Source organism: Mobula birostris, chromosome 24 (genome assembly GCF_030028105.1).
Source record: "Mobula birostris isolate sMobBir1 chromosome 24, sMobBir1.hap1, whole genome shotgun sequence".
Classification (NCBI taxonomy): domain Eukaryota; kingdom Metazoa; phylum Chordata; class Chondrichthyes; order Myliobatiformes; family Myliobatidae; genus Mobula; species Mobula birostris.
Genome location: NC_092393.1, coordinates 20,817,600 through 20,837,155, shown reverse-complemented (window position 1 = coordinate 20,837,155; position 19,556 = coordinate 20,817,600). Strand labels below are relative to the sequence as shown.

The 19,556-nt window shown below is 40.2% G+C and overlaps 1 protein-coding gene across 1 annotated transcript in view; it reads right to left on the bottom strand.

Annotated features, from left to right (window-relative positions):
- Positions 1-561: 561 nt before the first annotated feature.
- The window catches only part of elac2 (elaC ribonuclease Z 2), a 56,123-nt gene continuing 37,128 nt past the window's right edge, over positions 562-19,556 (bottom strand). The window contains exons 18-24 of the mRNA XM_072242111.1: positions 18,853-18,891; positions 15,998-16,107; positions 14,626-14,725; positions 13,343-13,463; positions 7,079-7,157; positions 4,304-4,448; positions 562-1,006 (exon numbers count right to left, since the gene is read on the bottom strand). Coding sequence (XP_072098212.1) covers positions 740-1,006; positions 4,304-4,448; positions 7,079-7,157; positions 13,343-13,463; positions 14,626-14,725; positions 15,998-16,107; positions 18,853-18,891 — 861 coding nt within the window. The 3' untranslated portion in view covers positions 562-739. The remainder of the gene's footprint in view (positions 1,007-4,303; positions 4,449-7,078; positions 7,158-13,342; positions 13,464-14,625; positions 14,726-15,997; positions 16,108-18,852; positions 18,892-19,556) is intronic.

Below are 19,556 nucleotides of genomic sequence, written 5' to 3'. Positions count from 1 at the left end.
GACCTGGGAACGACAGAGTTATACAGAAAGGTTGAATAGGTTAAGACTATTCCCTGGAGTATAGGAGAATGAGAAGATTTGATAGAAGCACACAAAATTACGAGGGGTACAGATTAGGTTAATGCAAGCAGGCTTTTTCTACTGAGGTTGGGTGAGACTAGAATGTGAGATCATGGGTTAAGGGTGAAAGGTGAAATGTGAAATATTTAAGAGAAACATGAGGTAGTGAGAGTGTGGAGCAAGCTGTCAGCAGAAATGGTGGATGTTGAAATCAAACTCACATTGAAGAGAGATTGGAATAGATACCTGGATGGGAGGGGTATGGTCCAGGTGCAGGTGGCTAGGACTAGGCAGATTAATAGTTCGGCATAGACTAGATGGGCTGAAGGGTCAGATTCTGTGCTGTAGTGTTCAATGACTCTGCCTTGTTTCCTATGTCTTCATTTAAAAGTCAGGACGACTCCATCCAAAAGAAAAAGAGATAAGGAATAGTCTGCTGAATAAGTAACATTCAGTGCATAGATGAAACGTACGATAACATTTTAAAATAAAAACAAAATATAAAACAAATATAATCTGATTTAATTCAAACTACACATTTTCAGCCTGTACAATAATCTCATTTATACAACAAAACCAATTCAACATTTTGTCAGAGAGGATTGGCTTTCCCCTCACAGTAATTACTCCAGGTTATAAAGCAGGACTTTAGGACAATGATTTAACTATCAGCAGCATCTCAAGTCAGCTTGCTCCTTTTGCGACCCAAATCTTGATCACATACTTTGAGCTCCCGTTTCATTTTGACAGCTCCATTACCGACCCTTGGAGCTGATGACTGTCCTTGGGACACAGGTCCATTAGTGGTCGAGGAGCTGTGGATCTCCTTCAACTGTCGAAGCTCGCGCTTCTCACGGCGCTCCTCCATCTCTTCAATCTCATCCGCAAAAAGGGTTTTCAGGGATGGAATGAGTTTTGGTAGTACCTTAAAATCAGCAAACCGCACCTGCATGGAAATAATTTATTTTAGTTACAGCACATGCTGTTCTATGTTGAAATCTCAATATTAAAAATGGAGCATATCACTATTTGGAACAGTCTTATAATGGTCAGCTACACTAAACAGTTGTTGAGAGTTCAGACTGCCAGTTTTATCCTGATGCTTGGTTCAACTGAAGAACACAAAACCAAATTACAAAGCAGCACAATGGCAAAACAATGGTATGACCATGTTAATGGGGCTATATTATAGACAACCCAACAATTTGCAGGATTTAGAGGAACAAACTTGGAGAGAGAGATAGCAGACCAGTGCTAGAAACACAAGGTTGTTATAGTAGGTGTTATAGTATTCTACATATTGACTGGGACTCCCATACTGAAAAAGGACTAGATGGGACAGAGTCCATCAAATGTTTTCAGGAAAGTTTCTGTAATCAGTACATAGAAGTCCCAACCAGAGAGTGTGCGATACTTGATCTGCTATTAGGGAATGAGACAGAGCAGGCGACAGCGGTGTGTAGGGTAACACTTCGCACCTAGCAATCATGATACCACTAGTTTCAAAGTAAATATGCAAAGATATAGGTCTGGTCTGCAGGTTGAGATTTTAAATTGGAGAAAGGCCAATTTTGATGGTATCAGAAAGTATCTGGCAAGTGTGGATTGGGACAGGCTAGTTTCTGGCAAAGGTGTACCTGGTAAGTAGGAGGCCTTCAAAAAAGAAATTCAGAATAAATCTTGTATGTGCCTGTCAGAATAAAAGGTAAAGATAACAGGTCTATGGAATTTTAGTTTTCAAGAGATATCGAGGCTCTGATAAAGAAAAAAAATGTATAGCAGGAATAGGCAGGTAGGAATAAATGAGGTACCCGAGTATAAGAAATGCAAGAGAACACTTAAGAACTTAGGAAGTGGCCCTCTAGCAGATCAGAATGGTAATCTACATGTGGAATCAAGAGAGTTGGGGGGGAGGTCTTAAGTGGATTTTTTTTGCACCTGTATTAACTCAACAGACAGGCAGTCTTCTATAGGCAGAACATCAGCGAGGTCATGGACACTACGGATTAGAGGAAGTGTTTACTGTTTTGAGACAAATTAGGGTGAATAAATCCCCAGGGCCTGACAAGATGTTCCTTTGCACCCTATGGGAGGTGTGCAGGAATTTCAGGGGCCTCAGCAGAGATATTTAAATCATCCTTAGCAACGGGTGAGATACCACAGTATTGGAGCATAGCTAATGTCATTCCATTGTTTAAGAAAGGTGCTAAAAATAAAGCAGGAAATTATAGGCTGGTTAGCCTGAAATCAGTAGTGGCAAAGTTATTGGGAGGTATTCTAAGGAATTGAATATAGGAGTATTTGAATAGATACGGACTGATTAGGGATGGTCAGTATGGCCTTGTGCATGGTAGGTCGTATCTACCCAATCTTATAGTCATTTGAGGAAGTTACCAGGAAAGTTGATGAAGGCAAGGCAGTGGATGTTGTCTATCTAGACTTTAAGCTAAGCATTCAACAACGTCCCACTTGGGAGGTTGGCTAAGAAGATTCAGTTGCTCGACATTCAAGATGAGGTAGCAGCCAGAGGGAAGAAGCTGGGGGAAGCTAGAGAGTGGTAGAAGATGGTTGCCTCTCTGACTGGCGACCTATAACTAGTGGAGTGCTGCAGGGATTGGTGCTAGGTCCGTTGCTGATTGTCACCTATATCAATGAATTGAGAATAGTGTGATTAACTGGATCAGCAAATAAACGAATAACATTAAGACTAGGGATGTAGTCGGCCACAAGGAAGACTATCAGAGCTTCCAGCAAAATCTGGACCAGCTGGAAAAATGGGCTGAAAAACAGCCAATGAAATTTAATGCAGACAAGTGCAAGGTGTTTCGCTTTGGTAGAATCAACCAGAGTAGGTCTTACACAGTAAACGGTAGGGCACTGTGTGCTGTAGAACAAAGGGATTGATAATTCATTGAAAGAGGTGGCACAGTTAGGCAGGGTCATAAAGAAAGCTTTTGGCACATGGGCCTTCATAAATCAAAGTACAAGTACAGGAGATGGGATGTTATGTTGAAGTTGTATAAGATGTTGCTAAGACCCAATTTGAAGTATTGTATGCAGTTTTGGTCACTTATGTACAGGAAAGCTATAAATAAGATTGAAAGAGGACAGAGAAAATTTACAAGGATGTAGCCAGGACTAGAGGACCTGAGTTATAAGATTGAATAGGTTAGGACTTTATTCCTTGGAATGTAAAAGATTGAGAGGAGTTTTGGTAGAGGTATACAAAATTATGAGGGGTATAGATAGGGTAAATGCAAGGTAGCTTTTTCCACTGAGGTTGGGTGGGACTACAACTAGAGGGCATGGGTTCAGGGTGAAAGGTGAAAAGTTTAGGGAAACATGAGGGAAACTTCTTCAGTCAAAGGATCATAAGACTGTAGAACGAGCTGCCAGCACAAGCGGTGTATGCAAGCTCGATTTCAACATTTAAGAGAAGTTTGGATAGGTATATGGATGGGATGGGTATGCAGGGCAATGGTCTGGGCGCAGATCAGTGGGAGTAGGCAGTTTAAATGGTTGGCATTGACTAGATGGCTCAAGGGCCTGTTTCAGTGCTGTACCTTCCTATGACTAAATATTCTAACAATAACTCAAACACAGGGTCAAATTTCTACCTCCCATCTTCATTGCGTGGCCAAGTGGTTAGGGCGTTGGACTAGCGATCTGAAGGTCGTGGGTTTAAGCCTCGGCCGGGGCAGCGTGTGTCCTTGAGCAAGGCACTTAGCCACACAACGCTCCAGTCTACCCAGCTGAGAATAGGTACCGGCAAAAATGCTGGGGGTTAACCTCGCGATACACTGGTGTCCTATCCGGGGGGGCGGCGGAGAGATAGAGTCTCGCATTCTCAGTCGCTTCACACCATGGACACCGGTATAAGCACCGGCCTGATGGGCCACAAAGGCTCTTGACAGACTTCAACCTTCATCCATCCATCAATGTGAGCTCTAATGCAGACTATTGCCATAGATACCAAAAATGTTGCACATGTTATGCAATTATTGAGATGCAAGTTAAAATGTAATGTTTTGGTAATCAGTAACCCAAGATATCAGCATGACAAACTTGCTTAATCCCAACTATTGGACTGTCAGTTATTGAGGAATTTTCCCTAAGAAACCTGCTGGTAACTGAGTGGATGCAGGCTTGATTGAGACAGCCAGCCTTTGTCCACACAAGGTTTGCATGGTACTCTATAACAGTAAGGTGATTTCACCAAATGTAATCACAAAACATTACGTACCCTCATATGGTCGAAAGCTATTCCAACTTTATCATTGAAGTCAGGACTGAACAGGGGGATCTTGGCATATCTCTGGCTGAAGTGATTTAACACTATAAATTCTGCATTCATCTTCATACCCACATCAATGGCTTGAGAAGTTGTGCTGATGCCAAGAGATAACAAATACAGCTTTAGCAAGTGATCTGGAAAGTACTCTACAAAATGCTGCCAAAGCAACAACAGTTGTTCTTCAAGAATGTGGACAACTCAAAAGTGCCAAATTCTAAATGAATCAGTGCAAAGAAATTCCTCCCATACAAATTCTCGATATTTTAGAGTGAAAAATAGAGGTGTAACGACTAAAATTTTTAAAAAAGCAAACAGTAGGAAGTCAGACAGCAATGATGAAAAGAGAAACACAGTTAATATCTCAGGTTCAAAACCCTTCATGTCCATCATGGGCATTTACCAAACTATCTTTGATCTAAAACATGAAGTCCAAGAAAATAAACCTACAGCATAATACAATTTACAGTTACTGTTTATATAGTTCCTCTCTATTGATGCTATCCAACCTGCTCAGTATTTCTAAGTTGCTGGTGAACGCAGCAGGCCAGGCAGCATCTCTAGGAAGAGGTACAGTTGACGTTTCAGGCCGAGACCCTTCGTCAGGACTAACTGAAGGATGAGTTAGTAAGAGATTTGAAAGTGGGAGGGGGAGGGGGAGATCCAAAATGATAGGAGAAGACAGGAGGGGGAAGGATGGAGCCAAGAGCTGGACAGTTGATTGGCAAAAGGATGAGAGGATCATGGGACAGAGGGAGAAAAAGGAGAGAGAGAGAGAGAAAGAATGTGTGTATATAAATAAATAACAGATGGAGTACGGGAGGAGGTGGGGCAATAGCGGAAGTTAGAGAAGTCAATGTTCATGCCATCAGGTTGGAGGCTACCCAGGTGGAATATAAGGTGTTGTTCCTCCAACCTGAGTGTGGCTTCATCTTGACAGTAGAGGAGGCCATGGATAGACTTACCAGAATGGATATTCTCCCCCTCCCACTTTCAAATCTCTTACTAGCTCTTCCTTCAGTTAGTCCTGATGAAGGGTCTTGGCCTGAAACGTCGACTGTACCTCTTCCTAAAGATGCTGCCTGGCCTGCTGCGTTCACCAGCAACTTTGATGTGTGTTGCTTGAATTTCCAGCATCTGCAGAATTCCTGCTGTCTGCTCAGTATTTCCAGAGTAACACCTCAGTCCTTTTGAGTGCTGATAAGACTCTGGGTTATAATGGATCTAGAACCCCAGCTAAAGGCATTGATTCACTTACCTCAAGAAAATCCAGCTTGACTGTAAGCGTCATTTCTCAGCATGCCCATGGACAGGTGAGTTAAGGTCTGGCCCTTTAATAGTACTAGAGCAGGCCCTTGATCCACTGGTAAAAGGCATGCTCCAGTTTCAATCCTACATCATTCATGGAAGGATATTCTGAACAAAAGGGAAAGCTCCATTGCCTACAATAGTGTTTTGCAGGCAACTGATGACATTGCACATATCCAACAATCTCATTCAGTTAGTACTATATGCCTTAAGAACAGAGATAAGCGTTTCCCATAACTTGCTAATGCACAAAAGACATTCAATCATCTACAGAAGATGGATTAGGCAAAATTTAATCACTGAGTATATTGAAATGTGATAGAATTTCTGCAATCAACTCTCAGCAGCTACTATGAGAATTCGGTAATTTTCATATTGTAAAAAAATGTTGCTATTAATATTTGGCTACATAGTCTGCAAACCCATTCTCCCTCTGCTATCCTCTAGGAATGAATGACGTACTTTCTACTTCCACACCCAATCAGTTGCCCTGCAATTAGACTGGTGACCTACTTGGTGGAGATCTTCATGGGAGTGACAAACTGCACACTTCAGTGCTAATGGAGATAATTGTTTTCAGAGTTCCTTACATCACTCCTTCACAGTTTAATCAAGGGACAACAGCAAAATAGTTTTCCATGGTAATGCTTGAAAAGGCTACAAATATGACACAACTAACAGTTAAAATCAAGAGAACTGCAGATGCTGTAAATCTGAACTAGGGCAATGCCAGGGTGATAGGGAAATGCAGTAGCTGTGGGAGGGGTGAGAAAACAATTAATAGGGGATGGGGACAGGAACAGTGTAAGAAGATGGCATGAGGGAATCTGGATAGATCAGGAGAGAGATAAAGAGGGAAAGCAGGTTACCCAAAATTGGAGAATTCAATGTCCTTGGGTTGTATACTACCCAGGTGGAATATAAAGTGCTGTTCTTCTGTTTTGTATTTGGCCTCACCCTGGCAATTGAGGCCAAGGATAGTCAGGTCAGCGTGGGAACAGGAAATGAAATTAAAATGGCTGACAACCGAGAACTCCACATGGACATTGTGGGCAGAGCACAGGTGCACAGGAAAGCAATTGGAAGTTTGTACTTGGTCTCACAGATGTGGCTTCTTCTACATCCAGAGCACTGAGTGCTGTGGAGGAATTTGGATGAATTGAATGCAATTCCTTACCTCCCCTGAAAGGAATTGTTACAACTTACCAAACGAGACCATAAAAATATGATTACTTATCACAACGAAATTAAATCTAATTAAGTCTACCCATTGTTTTGTACTAATCACTGGACAGAACACATTTGTTATGCTTCTTTAATATGGTTAAAGCTCTTCCAGGATGAAATGGACAGATATAGAAATCTTGGGATATTTTTAACTGTCTTGCAAATTAAACACAAGCAGAGTTTGGTTCTTACCTATGTGTTTTCTCAACAGCTTCTTCTTCAAGTCCATCTTCCAGTGTGGCTTCATGAATCAGCAGATTTGCATGCTGCCCTGTTCAGTAAACAGATGGTTCAGGTAGGGAAGGGTGCTGCTAGAGGCTTATTTGTATTCCATCAGTTAATAGAGATGTATTCAATATTTGTCAGTACTTTGTCAAAATTTCAGCCATTAGAAATGTTTAATTGAACACAATTGTCAGCTGACAAGAACGCAGGCTGGAGCATCAACCTAAGTAACAGTCTACGAACTCAGCTACTTGGAATGAAGCACAATTTGCCAGGAACTTCACTACAGATTAGCTTCTGGACAAAGTACAGAAAGCTCCTTCAATAATACTTGTGAAAACATATGGGATCAATTGGGTTTTTAATGGAAAAGTTCTACATGGTCTCAAGAGAGCCGCTTTAAATAACAAGTATTTGAAGATGACTGTGTAAATCAGATGTTAGAGATTCAAGTGGATCTGATTTAGATGCCAGCATGAATCAGTACTGGCACAAACACCAATGATCAAAAAAATATTACTTGAGCCACTGTGATTGAGTCCATCAATCAAGGATTGAATACACCAGAAAATCACTGTGAGGCAGCGCATGCAGAAACACACTGGGTTTTGCAAATAAAACAAGGACCTGTAACAGAACAAAAATTGCTGTATTCTGCCAATGCTGGAAACCCAAAATGAAAAAAAACTCAATAGGTCAGGCAACGCTTGTGGAAAAAGAAACTGCTAATGTGTTAGAACAGTCCCAATGATGTGTTGCATACCTGAAATAGTTTCTTATGGTAAAAGTCTGGAACCCTTCATCAGAACCCTCTCTTCACACAACTGATAATGTCATTAAATTTAAGATCACTATTATTTCAAAGAGCAAGGGACCAGCATGGTGCGTTGATCAACATGGTCCGAAAGTAAAATTATCTGGTTATTTTTGTATTGTTACTCCGTGCAAATTAGTTATTTTCTTCACCATACAAATTGTGATCCCTCAATGTTGTTTATAAAACATTGTTGTAAAGCATTTTGGGAGATTCTAAAAGGCACTTCATAAATTGCTGCTTTTCCAAGATAAAATCTTCTTCTGTCACTTAATGGCATTTTAAAAAATTACTTTCCCTATCCATTATATAATTCGTCTTTAATATGGTAATAGCTCCTCCAGGATAAAATGGAGAAATACAGAACTCTTGGGATATTTTAACTGTCTTACAAATTAAACACAAGCAGAATTTGGTTATTTGGGTTCTTACATGCGTCTTTTCTCTATCATTCCATACCAATGCTATTGTGTTTTCTCTATCATTCCATACCGGTGCTATCCTGTTTTCTCTATCATTCCATACCGGTGCTATCCTGTTTTCTCTATCATTCCATACCGGTGCTATCCTGTTTTCTCTATCATTCCATACCGGTGCTATCCTGTTTTCTCTATCATTCCATACCGGTGCTATCCTGTTTTCTCTATCATTCCATACTGGTGCTATCCTGTTTTCTCTATCATTCCATACCAGTGCTATCGTGTTTTCTCTATCTTCCCTACCGGTGCTATGGAAGACTTCCTGCTTGGCTCCCCTCCCCAAGGAGGTGACTCCACCTAAACCTAATGACTACAGAGCAATTGCCCTCACACCTCATGTGATGAAGGCACTGGAGATTCTGGTGGCATTGTGAGAATCACACTTCTTTGATTTCTCTAGTGCCTTCAATACAATCTAGCCACTTCTTCTGAGCATGAAGCTAGAAAGGATGGGTGTAGACAAATCCACTACCTCTTGGATTACTGACTACCTGATAGTTAGAGGCGGCTGGGTAATTCTCTGTCTGAGATGGTGGTGAGTGGCACTGGAATGCCACTAGGGACTGCTCTCTGTTTCTGTTCACAATGTATACCTCAGACTTTCAGTACAAATGTGAGTCTTGTCACTTGCAGAAGTTCCTTGACCACTCTGCAGTGGTTGGGTGTATCAGAGATGGGCAGGAATCGGAGTTCAGAGGACTGGTGAACTGCTCCTGAATATGGCCAAAACCAAGGAGATGATGATTGGTTTTAGGAGGAAGAGGACTGTCCTCTGTCCTTGGCTACAACCCAGACTCTTGAGCTAGTGGTGGAGAGGTCACTAAACAAATTGTTATCCATTATGGACAATCAAGCACATCCTCTCCATGACCCACTGAATAAGCAACCCTTTTGAAAAAGGCTCATTCAGCTCCACTGTCATAAGGATCGTTACAGAAAATCTTTGCTACCATACGCAATAAGCATACACAACAGTTTATCTGTGCAACAGGAGAACATGCATCAGAGTAAATAATCTGTTTTATTATTTTGTACTTCATTAGTTAATATTATTATTATATTTATTATTGTTGCTAAGTATGGTTTTAAATGTCGCTGCTGTAACAAAATAATTTCCCACTCGGGAGCAATAAAGTACCCCATTTACAAAATTTTGTTCCCTGCTTTTATTTGTGTTTTAATCAATATTATTGCAAACGGTACATTAACATCTCCCATTCAATTTTACCAAGCCAATGTACTAGAGGTTTGTACTCCAGCTCTTCTGAAAACTGACAATGTGACAGAGGCACTATGACATCAGAAGAGTGTTTGAAAGTGATCGTTTACTGATTAGTTTAAATTAATGCTATTAAAAACATCCTTGGCATCGGTAGAAAAAAAAGGTTGAAAGGTGTAACAAAATGTGCCACAAGCAATAGTCTCATCATCCTTCACATATTCAGTCTGATGAAATTAAAATGGAAGCAAAAACCCATCTCCCTGGTTGTTTAGTTAACAGGCTTAAGGTGACTTATGTAGGTCACTTTAATTAATGGAACTGGGGTCTAGCTGTTTGAGGGTACTTAATGGCCTCCTACCACATTTGGCCACATGCGCAATCTAGTGAAGAGGCCACACCACCATGAACAAGCCTCAAAACTAAATCCATCCATAGACACTATATGCAGGGAGTCTTTCATATTTGAAAATGACTCAAGTAGCTGGAATACTGAACTGATTGAATTATAATTCCATCTTTTAGTACCTCTGCAAAAAGTGTACTGTGGATTTTACACTAAAGAAATGCCAGAGAACTGAAAACATATGGCCAAGTGTTATTCCAATGTACATAACAAATGTCTTTTCACCAGAATGTTATCCAGACTGCAAGAGTTAGCCTACTAAGATGATTAGATAAAATAGGCTTGCATTCCCTGGTATAAAGCCATTTGATGGAAGTCTTTAGCATTGCGCTTTTCCTCCTGGTGTAAAAGTCTAAAAGTGATAAAAGATTACAATCAAACCTACATCTTTCAAGGGAGGAGCAATGGAAGATATTTAGTGCAAAAGGCAGAACTTCATGCTGGCTTAATAAACAAGAAATAGCAACAATGTAGGTCTTAACAGTCCCTCAAATATACTCTCTACTTCTTGGGCAGTCTGTCGTGATCAAGGATGACATGCTTGCATTCTGGATGTAGGGTTTAGAGGTGGTTAATGAGGCCAGTGAGGAAGCCAAAGACACTTCCACAAATGGGAAAAGAGATTGCTGACAGTGCAAGGGGACAGATAATTTGAAGTGGTGGGCTTCTGCTGCATACACATGGCCTCTGTGTGCTCCTAATTAAGGTTCCCAATATCATTTCAAAAGAGTGGTCATGGGCTAAGGATTCCCATGAGTCAGTGGGAGTGCTGTATGGGAGGCTTTGAACACATCATTGAATCTTTTCCTCGATAAACCTGGTAATCTCTTCTCATGATACTGCTTTGAATAATGTCTGTTTCAGGAGCCTGGCATTGGTCCAGATCCACTTAGTAGACTGAGAACAACAGGCGTCTCAATACTGGTGAAACTGACCTGGGAAAGGTCACTGAAGTTGGCTTGCTTATTTTTTTCCAGTGAGGTTGGAAGATTTTTACTGAGTTAGCACTGTAGGTATTTTCATAGTCCTTCAAGCTATCTGCTGTAGGTAGAGCAGATCTCGGAAGCATACAAGACAGGGTAAATTACTGTCACAGACATGAATTTTGTGCCTGATCTGAGCTCTTGATCTTCAAATAGCCTTTTTCGCAAGAGACTAAACACTGTGTTGGCATATTGAAGGCTGTGGTGAATTTACCATCATCAATGCCTACATACACTGAAGATAATTCCCAAGTTCTGAGAAGTAGCCTGGTGAGAAACTTCTACATAGACAACGTGTGGAGTGCTTCCACATAAATTATAGAAAACAGATTAAAATGCAGATACAGGAAGTATTTACTGAGGCAGATAATCTGTTTGCTTATGTTGCAAGTTGTAATAATTAAATAACCCCACAAATACTTGGTACTGTTTTTGTTTTTTTTAAACTAAGGATGTAGTAATGAGTTAACAGATTGATTCATCGAGTGGGAACATATTCTACTTTTCAACAATATGGCTGAACCTCAAAACATCAACTTCACTTCATCAACCAGCTTCCCTTGATGTCTTATTCTAAATTCTGTGTAGTAACCTCATGTGCGGCACCTTGTCAAAGGTTTTCTGAAAATTCAAGTATACAATATCCACCAAGCCTCCTTTGTATATCCTGCTTGCTATTTCCTTGAATTCCAACACATCTGTCAGACCAGATTTCCCCTCAAGGAAACCATGCTAACTGGCCTCCCTTTTTTCTCCTCTCTACCTTTCTAAAAGAATAGAGTAACACTTGCAATTTTCCAGTCCTCCAGAACCATTCCAAAATCTAGTGATTCTTAAAAGGTCATTAGTAATGCTTCCACAATCTCTTCAGCTACCTCCTTCTGAACCCTGGGGTGTACTCCATTTGTCCAGGTGACTTATCTACCTTCAGACCTTTTAGCTTCCCAAGTACCTTCTCCTCAGTAATAACTACACTGACACCTGCTCCATGACAAATTTCTGGCAAACTGGCACTCTTCCATAATGAAGCCTGATGCAAAATACTCACTAAGTTCATTCACGATTTTTTTGTCCCCCATTACCTCTCCAGTATCATTTTCCAGTGGTCCAATATCCACTCTTGCCTCTTTTACACTTTATATGTTCAAAAAAATGTTTTGGTATCCTCTTATATTTCATCTTTTCGCTCCTTATGGCATTTTAGTTGCCTTCTGTTGGTTTTTAAAAGCTTTCAACTAATTCTTGCTATATTATATGACCACTTTTTTGCTATTATGCTGTCTTTACCTTCACTTGTCAGCCACAATTGCCTCATCCTCCCTTTACCCTTTAGACTACTTCATCTTTGGGATCTATCTAGCTTGTGCCTTCTAAATTATTCTCAGAAACTCCAGCCTTTGCTGCTCTGCCATCATCCCTGCTAGTATCCACTGGTGTTTGCAGATGCCTTCATATTTTTTCTGTAAATCTCTCAATTTCAGTGGTGGGTATCGTATTACCTGAATAGGGGCCATCTTATTGGTTGATTTAAAACAATGGTTTTTCCAAAGGAATATGCACTATCATTAGTCTGGTATAAGACCAGACCTCATTTATTTGGTCTCTTTGTTTGCTCTTTTCCCTTCGTTTCCTGTGTTCTCGTGACATAATAAAACGATTGTAAGCAACAAGTTTTATGCTCCATCCACAACTTCTGACGAACTAAGGATTGCAAATACATCAGGATCCAACATTACCCACCCTTTAAAACTCCCCCACCACTTCCATCTTTTGCAGAAATTGCAAGTCTCTCATTGCTGTCTTCAGCCATCTCAGATCCCATAGAAGTGAAATATTATCTTCAATCCTGAGGCCTATCCAAGGACGTAAACACGATGAATTCTGCAGATGCTGGAAATTCAAGCAACACACATCAAAGTTGCTGGTGAACGCAGCAGGCCAGGCAGCATCTCTAGGAAGAGGTACAGTTGACATTTCGGGCAGGGTCTCAGCCCAAAACGTCGACTGTACCTCTTCCTAGAGATGCTGCCTGGCCTGCTGCGTTCACCAACAACTTTGATGTGTGTTGCTTGACTATCCAAGGAGGCATTTTTCCCACTATCTCACTCAACAGCTTTTCCCCACTCTTTGCACCTTCCTCAGTTTAGTTTCCTTTTAGTTCAATATTATCAGTAAACTTGTAGATTTTATACTCGGTCCCTTCAAATAATTCAGATTTATTTATTATAAACAAAGGCCCAATAATAGATGTATGCAGGATACATGGGGCTTAAAACAATGGAGAAATTCAAACAATGTGTTTACTTCACTGTATTCCCAAATTCACTTACCTATCTGAATAAGGCTTGGACATGGCATGGTATCTCCCGAGTACACAATTTTCCAGCCCAATTTGTGCTGTAGAATGCAGGCAAAAGCATTTCTGCAGTGACGTACAACACAGGTCTGAAACTGTCAGCAACATGTGGAATGAAGAACAGCAAGATATTATTGTCCAAAGCAAAACTATGCAGATGCTGCAAATCAAAACAAATAACACGTTATAAATCATATTTATTGTTTCCAAGCGCAATCTTGATATCTTGCTGTTCAGCCCCAACTTTCACCAACTCAGGCATCCTCATATTCAGTCTAGTATTTTCTGTAGTTTAATACCAATTCCAGGAATGGTAATTTACTGCTTCAATGCAAAATATGCAGGAAAACTGACATAAATCTTCAAAATTAATTCTGGATTTAAAAATCATACCTACACTTTGATTGTACAATAGCGGGTACATGTGGGTGAGCCTCTCTAGGGTTATGGTGGGTACAGTGGGTTAGGAAAATAAGAAAAGGAATGATTAACAATGTAAATGTTCATGTAAAAATCCTCTGTGGTGGTATCCTAGCACATATAATGGTGCCAGTTTGGTCTCCTTCACATTTGCAACCGCCTTTCTCACTTTAACTGCAATTTCATGTCTGTTCCAAGTCCCCTGGCTTGTCCACTTCATTACTTCTATTGCCTAGTTCTCTTCCACATCCTAATATTTGCACTATTTCACAAAGATCTATTTTTGATTTTGCAACTTTAAAAAAAATTTGAGTAATAATAGGATTGTTTCAACTCAAACGCTTGCCACTGGAAAACAATAGTCCCACCTCAGCAAGAGCAGTGGCAGAATCCAGACAATTCTGAAACACCAGTAATATTTAAAAAAGGACCTCAGGTTCAACTCCAGGAGCACTCGAGAGATGGTGCAGAGGGGGATGGGAAAGAGAAACACCACGAGAAGGTCAAGGAAGCACTGAACATGAAATCGGAGAACTTGAGGTAGAGAACTTACTTACATCATAATGAGGAAAATTATTGACCACTCAACTCAGTAGGGATTAAATGAGTCTCTGCAATAACTGAGCTCTACACCATTCTCGTTTGAATTATAGAATTTGAAAAAAATACTGCATGGTTTATGAAAGAAATTGCCTTCTTCTGTTTCAACAGAACTTGCAGAAATGCAACAAGTGGACAGTCACACAAGATCTGCCCCCTTCTGTCTATATTAACTCTCTTTGAGAAATGGAAGAACCAAATCCACCCAACAACTAACACAATTAAAAGCACCTTTACCTTTTCCAATTCAAGGTTCTTTAACAAAGAGCTTATCAAGTCTTGTGTGTTGAACTTGTTACCTTCAGCACCTTCCACAAGATGCCATGCAGGGATAAGTCTGAAAACAAAGGTTTATCTAAATGACAAGGACAGTCTGGTGACAGAACAAACCCAAACAGGACCTACTCTGTTCACACCCCATGACTTGCTCAGCCAATTTCTTCACTGTTGACTTCCAGTTACCACCTTTCTCCATATCCACAAAAGTCTAACTCAACAAAAACTAAGTCACCCCAGCTTTGAAGATTTAGACTGAATCTCCAATCCATAGCCTTTTGATAATAAAGTCAAAATAAAGAGTCTGCAAATGAACTAAAAGTACATTATAGGTTTTTAAAATAAGCTTGAGAGAATTTTCCCTCTAATATTGTCCAGTCTTAAAAATTCCCAAGCCATTAACCATTGAAGGAAAGTTACTCAGTCTGGTAGAAAAGAGTGAACTTTCACCCACTGTATTAGAAAACCATGCGCTGAGTTATTAGCCCTGAAATCATTGCAGATTCCCAATGTTCAAGCTCGCCGCCTCACCAGCTAACACCCAACTTTTTATAAAAATATTAGAATGTTATACGATTTAAAACGTTCTAATTCCAGGAATACCTGTGATTGATGAGATGAGGATGTGATCGGTATACAACACTATTTGAGGACATGCACCAAGCAGAAAGTGATGTGCTTACTCCACCCTATCCCAATCATCCAGTTCTCAGATGAAGATCATACTAATGATTGATAAAGTACCATATTTACTTTCTGGAAAACTGTAACAGTGTCCTTACTGAAGTTAAAATGGGCATCAATTGAATCTTGAGAGAGAACTTCTCAATGGACAATCAATTATCTCATGAAGGAAATTACAAGTCTCGTTAAAGGTAGCACAGGTAATCAAAAGTTACACTCAATACTATTAAATGCTGAAAACACGATGCACCAAAAATTTTTGACCCATATAAGCAATAAACCTGGAGAGCTGCTACACTTATAAAGATTTTTATTTAGATGGCATCCTTCACAGCTCCAGGACCTTAAAGTCTATTTCACTCAGGGAAGAGCATTCCCAAGTGTGGTCACTCCCATAATGAGATTATGTGAGCAAAGATGATGGCTACAGCTCAGAATATTTCATCAGGAATGAGGGTCTAAGCAAAGATTAAGAATTACATTTAATTGTTCCACACAATTTTGCTTCTCCCTCCCTTTGCAGAAGGAAAGAATTGAGCTATTTTTCTGTCCCTTATTCCTCACCCTCGCGTAACCACTGACCTATCCCAACTTCTTCTAAAGAAAATAAAGCTCAGTAAACATGTTTATTCTCCAAAAACAGACTCACTTGATATGGTGTAGGATCTCCTGGCAATGATCATGGTACTGTTTCAACCAGTTCATGATCTGTGTCGGGCCCACAAGTATAACTGGGCTAAAGGCCTCACCCAGAGCAGCCTGAAAACAGAAGAGATGGCAACGAGGATCAAAATGAAATAGCTGTAAACTGACAATATCTCAGGGTGGCAGCAATGTGAAGGAACAAAGGCTTAGGAAGCAGGGTGGGTAGTGGTCATCAGCTGCAGTTGGATAAGGGAGAAGCATGCAGAATATATTCCCAGAACTCAGAAATGGGATCATTAAAACAGTGACAGAACCTTGGGAGTACATGAATACCTGCAAAGTTTGCTGATGTAGAACCTGGCTACCTAATGGAAGCCCAAGGGGACCCACCTACATGTGCTATATTTGTCCTAATCTCATGAAGCATTTGGGTTCAGAATGAGTGCTTTCACTAGGTTAAGGAATTTTGCCTGATGTTATGTGTCTTCCATTCCTCAATCAATAATTGATTTCATACTTAAACAACTTCTTGGGTAAGATTGTTAAATTCATTTCAACAGTCAAACCAATTAGAAAAAAAGAATACTTGTGCTGCCGAAGGGCTTCAGAGCAAAACGATGACTGTACTTTTTTCCATAGCTACTCCCTGGCCTGCTGAGTTCCTCCAGCATTGTGTGTGGTACTTGTGCTGGAGTCAGTTTTGAACTTCAAATCCACACAAATCTCACTACTGATAGCACCAAACTGTAGCAAATAACAAGGAGGTCAATTAACGAGAGACAGGTGAGAAACTGGGGCTGTTCTTACAGCAACAAGGATTTGACAGAAACATTTCAAATAAAGAGGGGCCAGAAAATACAGAAACAAAGGCAATAGGATTCATAATCATTGCTTGAAGATACTAAAGGATTCAGGCATTTTTATTCTGGGAGATTCGTATGAAAGTGTGGCCACTAGACCCTGAATCCAGGATTACAGGGAAATGGTATTGGAAGACTGGTTAGCTAGAGCTTGCACAGTACAATTTGCTGACAGACCTTCTTTGGTGTGCCATTTATAATTGCAGCTCTACTCTGTAAATTCAGTTCCTTAAATTATTGGTCCTATGAAAGGAGTTGCAAAGGTTTGCTCAGGACAAATCAGACGGCAGAGAACACTGGTGATAACTCACATGACACCATGGTGAAGGTGAGAGTTACACAGCCACTCAAGATTAATACTGAGCAGGACTCAAAGAACAGGACCTACATATCGATTGAGCATACACATCAAGATTGGCCTCAGAATACAAAAGAATGTACAAATGAATGAGAACCATCAGAACCATGAATTGAATATATTGGCACCAATTTCCTAACGGATTATTCCCAGCATCAGAACTGCCCAAGAGATTCCAGTACACAGTTAGGAATGTGCCAAATAAACAACTAGTAAAATGATAAACTGTTGTATTAACAAAAGTACGTAGACATGAGAAATTGAAAATACAAAGTATCATGCCACTTTTGTGAAAAGAACAGATGACTCAATGTTTGGAAGTATTGGAATGCTTTACATTAGACATTAGAGAATTTAATTGTAAGAACATAGTTTGTCATGCCTCTGATTAATCGCAGAGCACCAAAGCTTGTAATGAACGCAGCAGCACTTTGAATCAATATTGTACACTGAAAGCAAGTTACCTGCTTACCTAATGTCTTAAGGACATGCACATGACCGGTAATCATAGGGGATCAAGTCTATTCCAGCTACCTTAAGCACCACCTCCATTTCAAGAACAAGCCAACAACAAGCAACCACGAAAGGTCTATGGACTCCAACACACCGACCTCTCCTACACTCACCACACACTCTGCTACCCACACGAACTCCACTCTGTAAACCTTTGTCCTGATAATCCCATCCAGTGACTTTTTTCCTCAACTGTGGAACCCCGCCATCACTGTCAACAGGGTCCTCATTCATTTCCAGTCCACTTCTCACACATCTGCCCTCACCACATTCCTCTCATTCTGCACTCATCCACCTCAACTTCCTACACCTTCAATGCAATGCCAGTATCAACATTCTTGAGGGTCTGTTTCATCCAGAACCTTCTGATTCACTCCCCATCTAATACAAATTCTCCTTCCCACAATACGAAGCATAGGAATTGTCGTCCTACTTCTTCCCTCTCCGTCCCAAAGGAGATCAAGTAGTTTCTTTTCATTAAGGAGATATTTAAGTCTAGTCCTTTCAATTTTGTATGCAGCACTCAGTGATTTCTCATACAACAGGGGCGATACATCCAGTCTGAGAATGTGGCTCCACGACTCCAGTCTCCCAGTTTGATTTTTATCTTCTGCCTCCAGTACCGAACTGATCGAACTTTCAGTGCAAGACCCAGCTCAGCTCTGACCAGAAACATTATGGCCTTCTGGATTCAACATCAATTCCAATATTTCAGATAAGCAATATCATTAAGATTTTTATTTTAGATTTTCAATGTTTCAGATTTTCATCTGAGAATTTTGGGTGATTATTCAGCATTTATCACTCATCTCCAGAATGACCTCTGTTTCTTCATTCACACCTTAAGGACTTTAATTCACTTGGTTTTTTTCTCTCTCTCCCCCCCACCCCCCCCCCGCCCATTACAGCCTTTCCTATGGTTCTCTCTTCTTCACCTCCGCAACACTCTGAATCTTAAAACCAACCTTGTACTTTTCAGAATTTCATTGAGAGGTCATCAACCTAAAACATTTTCTCTCCCCACAGGTGCTGCCTAACCAGTTCCTACATTCATTTTTACTCAATCTTCAGTTGTGCATGTGTTAATATATTAAAAATGCAAACGTTAAAAATATTAATTCAACTTACCAGAGCCCTTTCCCGTTCCAACAATACATTTATTAAGCCCTGCAACACATTAAGATATTACTATGGAAACAATATATCGAAACAAGTGCACTGGAATTACACAACACAACTACAACTTCAAAATGCACTTCTCCTCAATGTCTGCTCATATATAGAATGTCCACAACCACATACAATCTATGCAGGAATTTAATACAAACAGCAGACAAAAGGAATTTATTGGGAATTACACCCTTTGTGATTTCCATTGCATTGACAATTATATTCTGGTGAAGCATTTACTTGCATCTCATTAGTAGTGGACTCATTTTCAAAATAAATCAATCATAGGAATGTTACACGTGCCAGTAATGCTCCTAATCCGAGCTACTACATCTCAATCTCAACAATATATTCACATTATTGCCAAGCTCACTTATAACTATTTAGGTTGGCATCTTACACATTAAAAGCTCAAAGAACAGAATGGAGAAGTAGTCATACAACATGCAAACAGGTTCTCATGCTGGCCACTGAGTACTGACCCATACTAATCCCATTTTCCAGCACACCACCCATAGACTTCAAAGCTATGGTCTACATGTGTTCAATTAAATAAGTCAGGGGTTCCCAACCTGGGCTCCATTGACCCCTTGCTTAATGGTATTTGCCCATGGTATTAAAAAAGGTTGAGAACCCCGGTTTTAAGTATTAATACTTCTTAA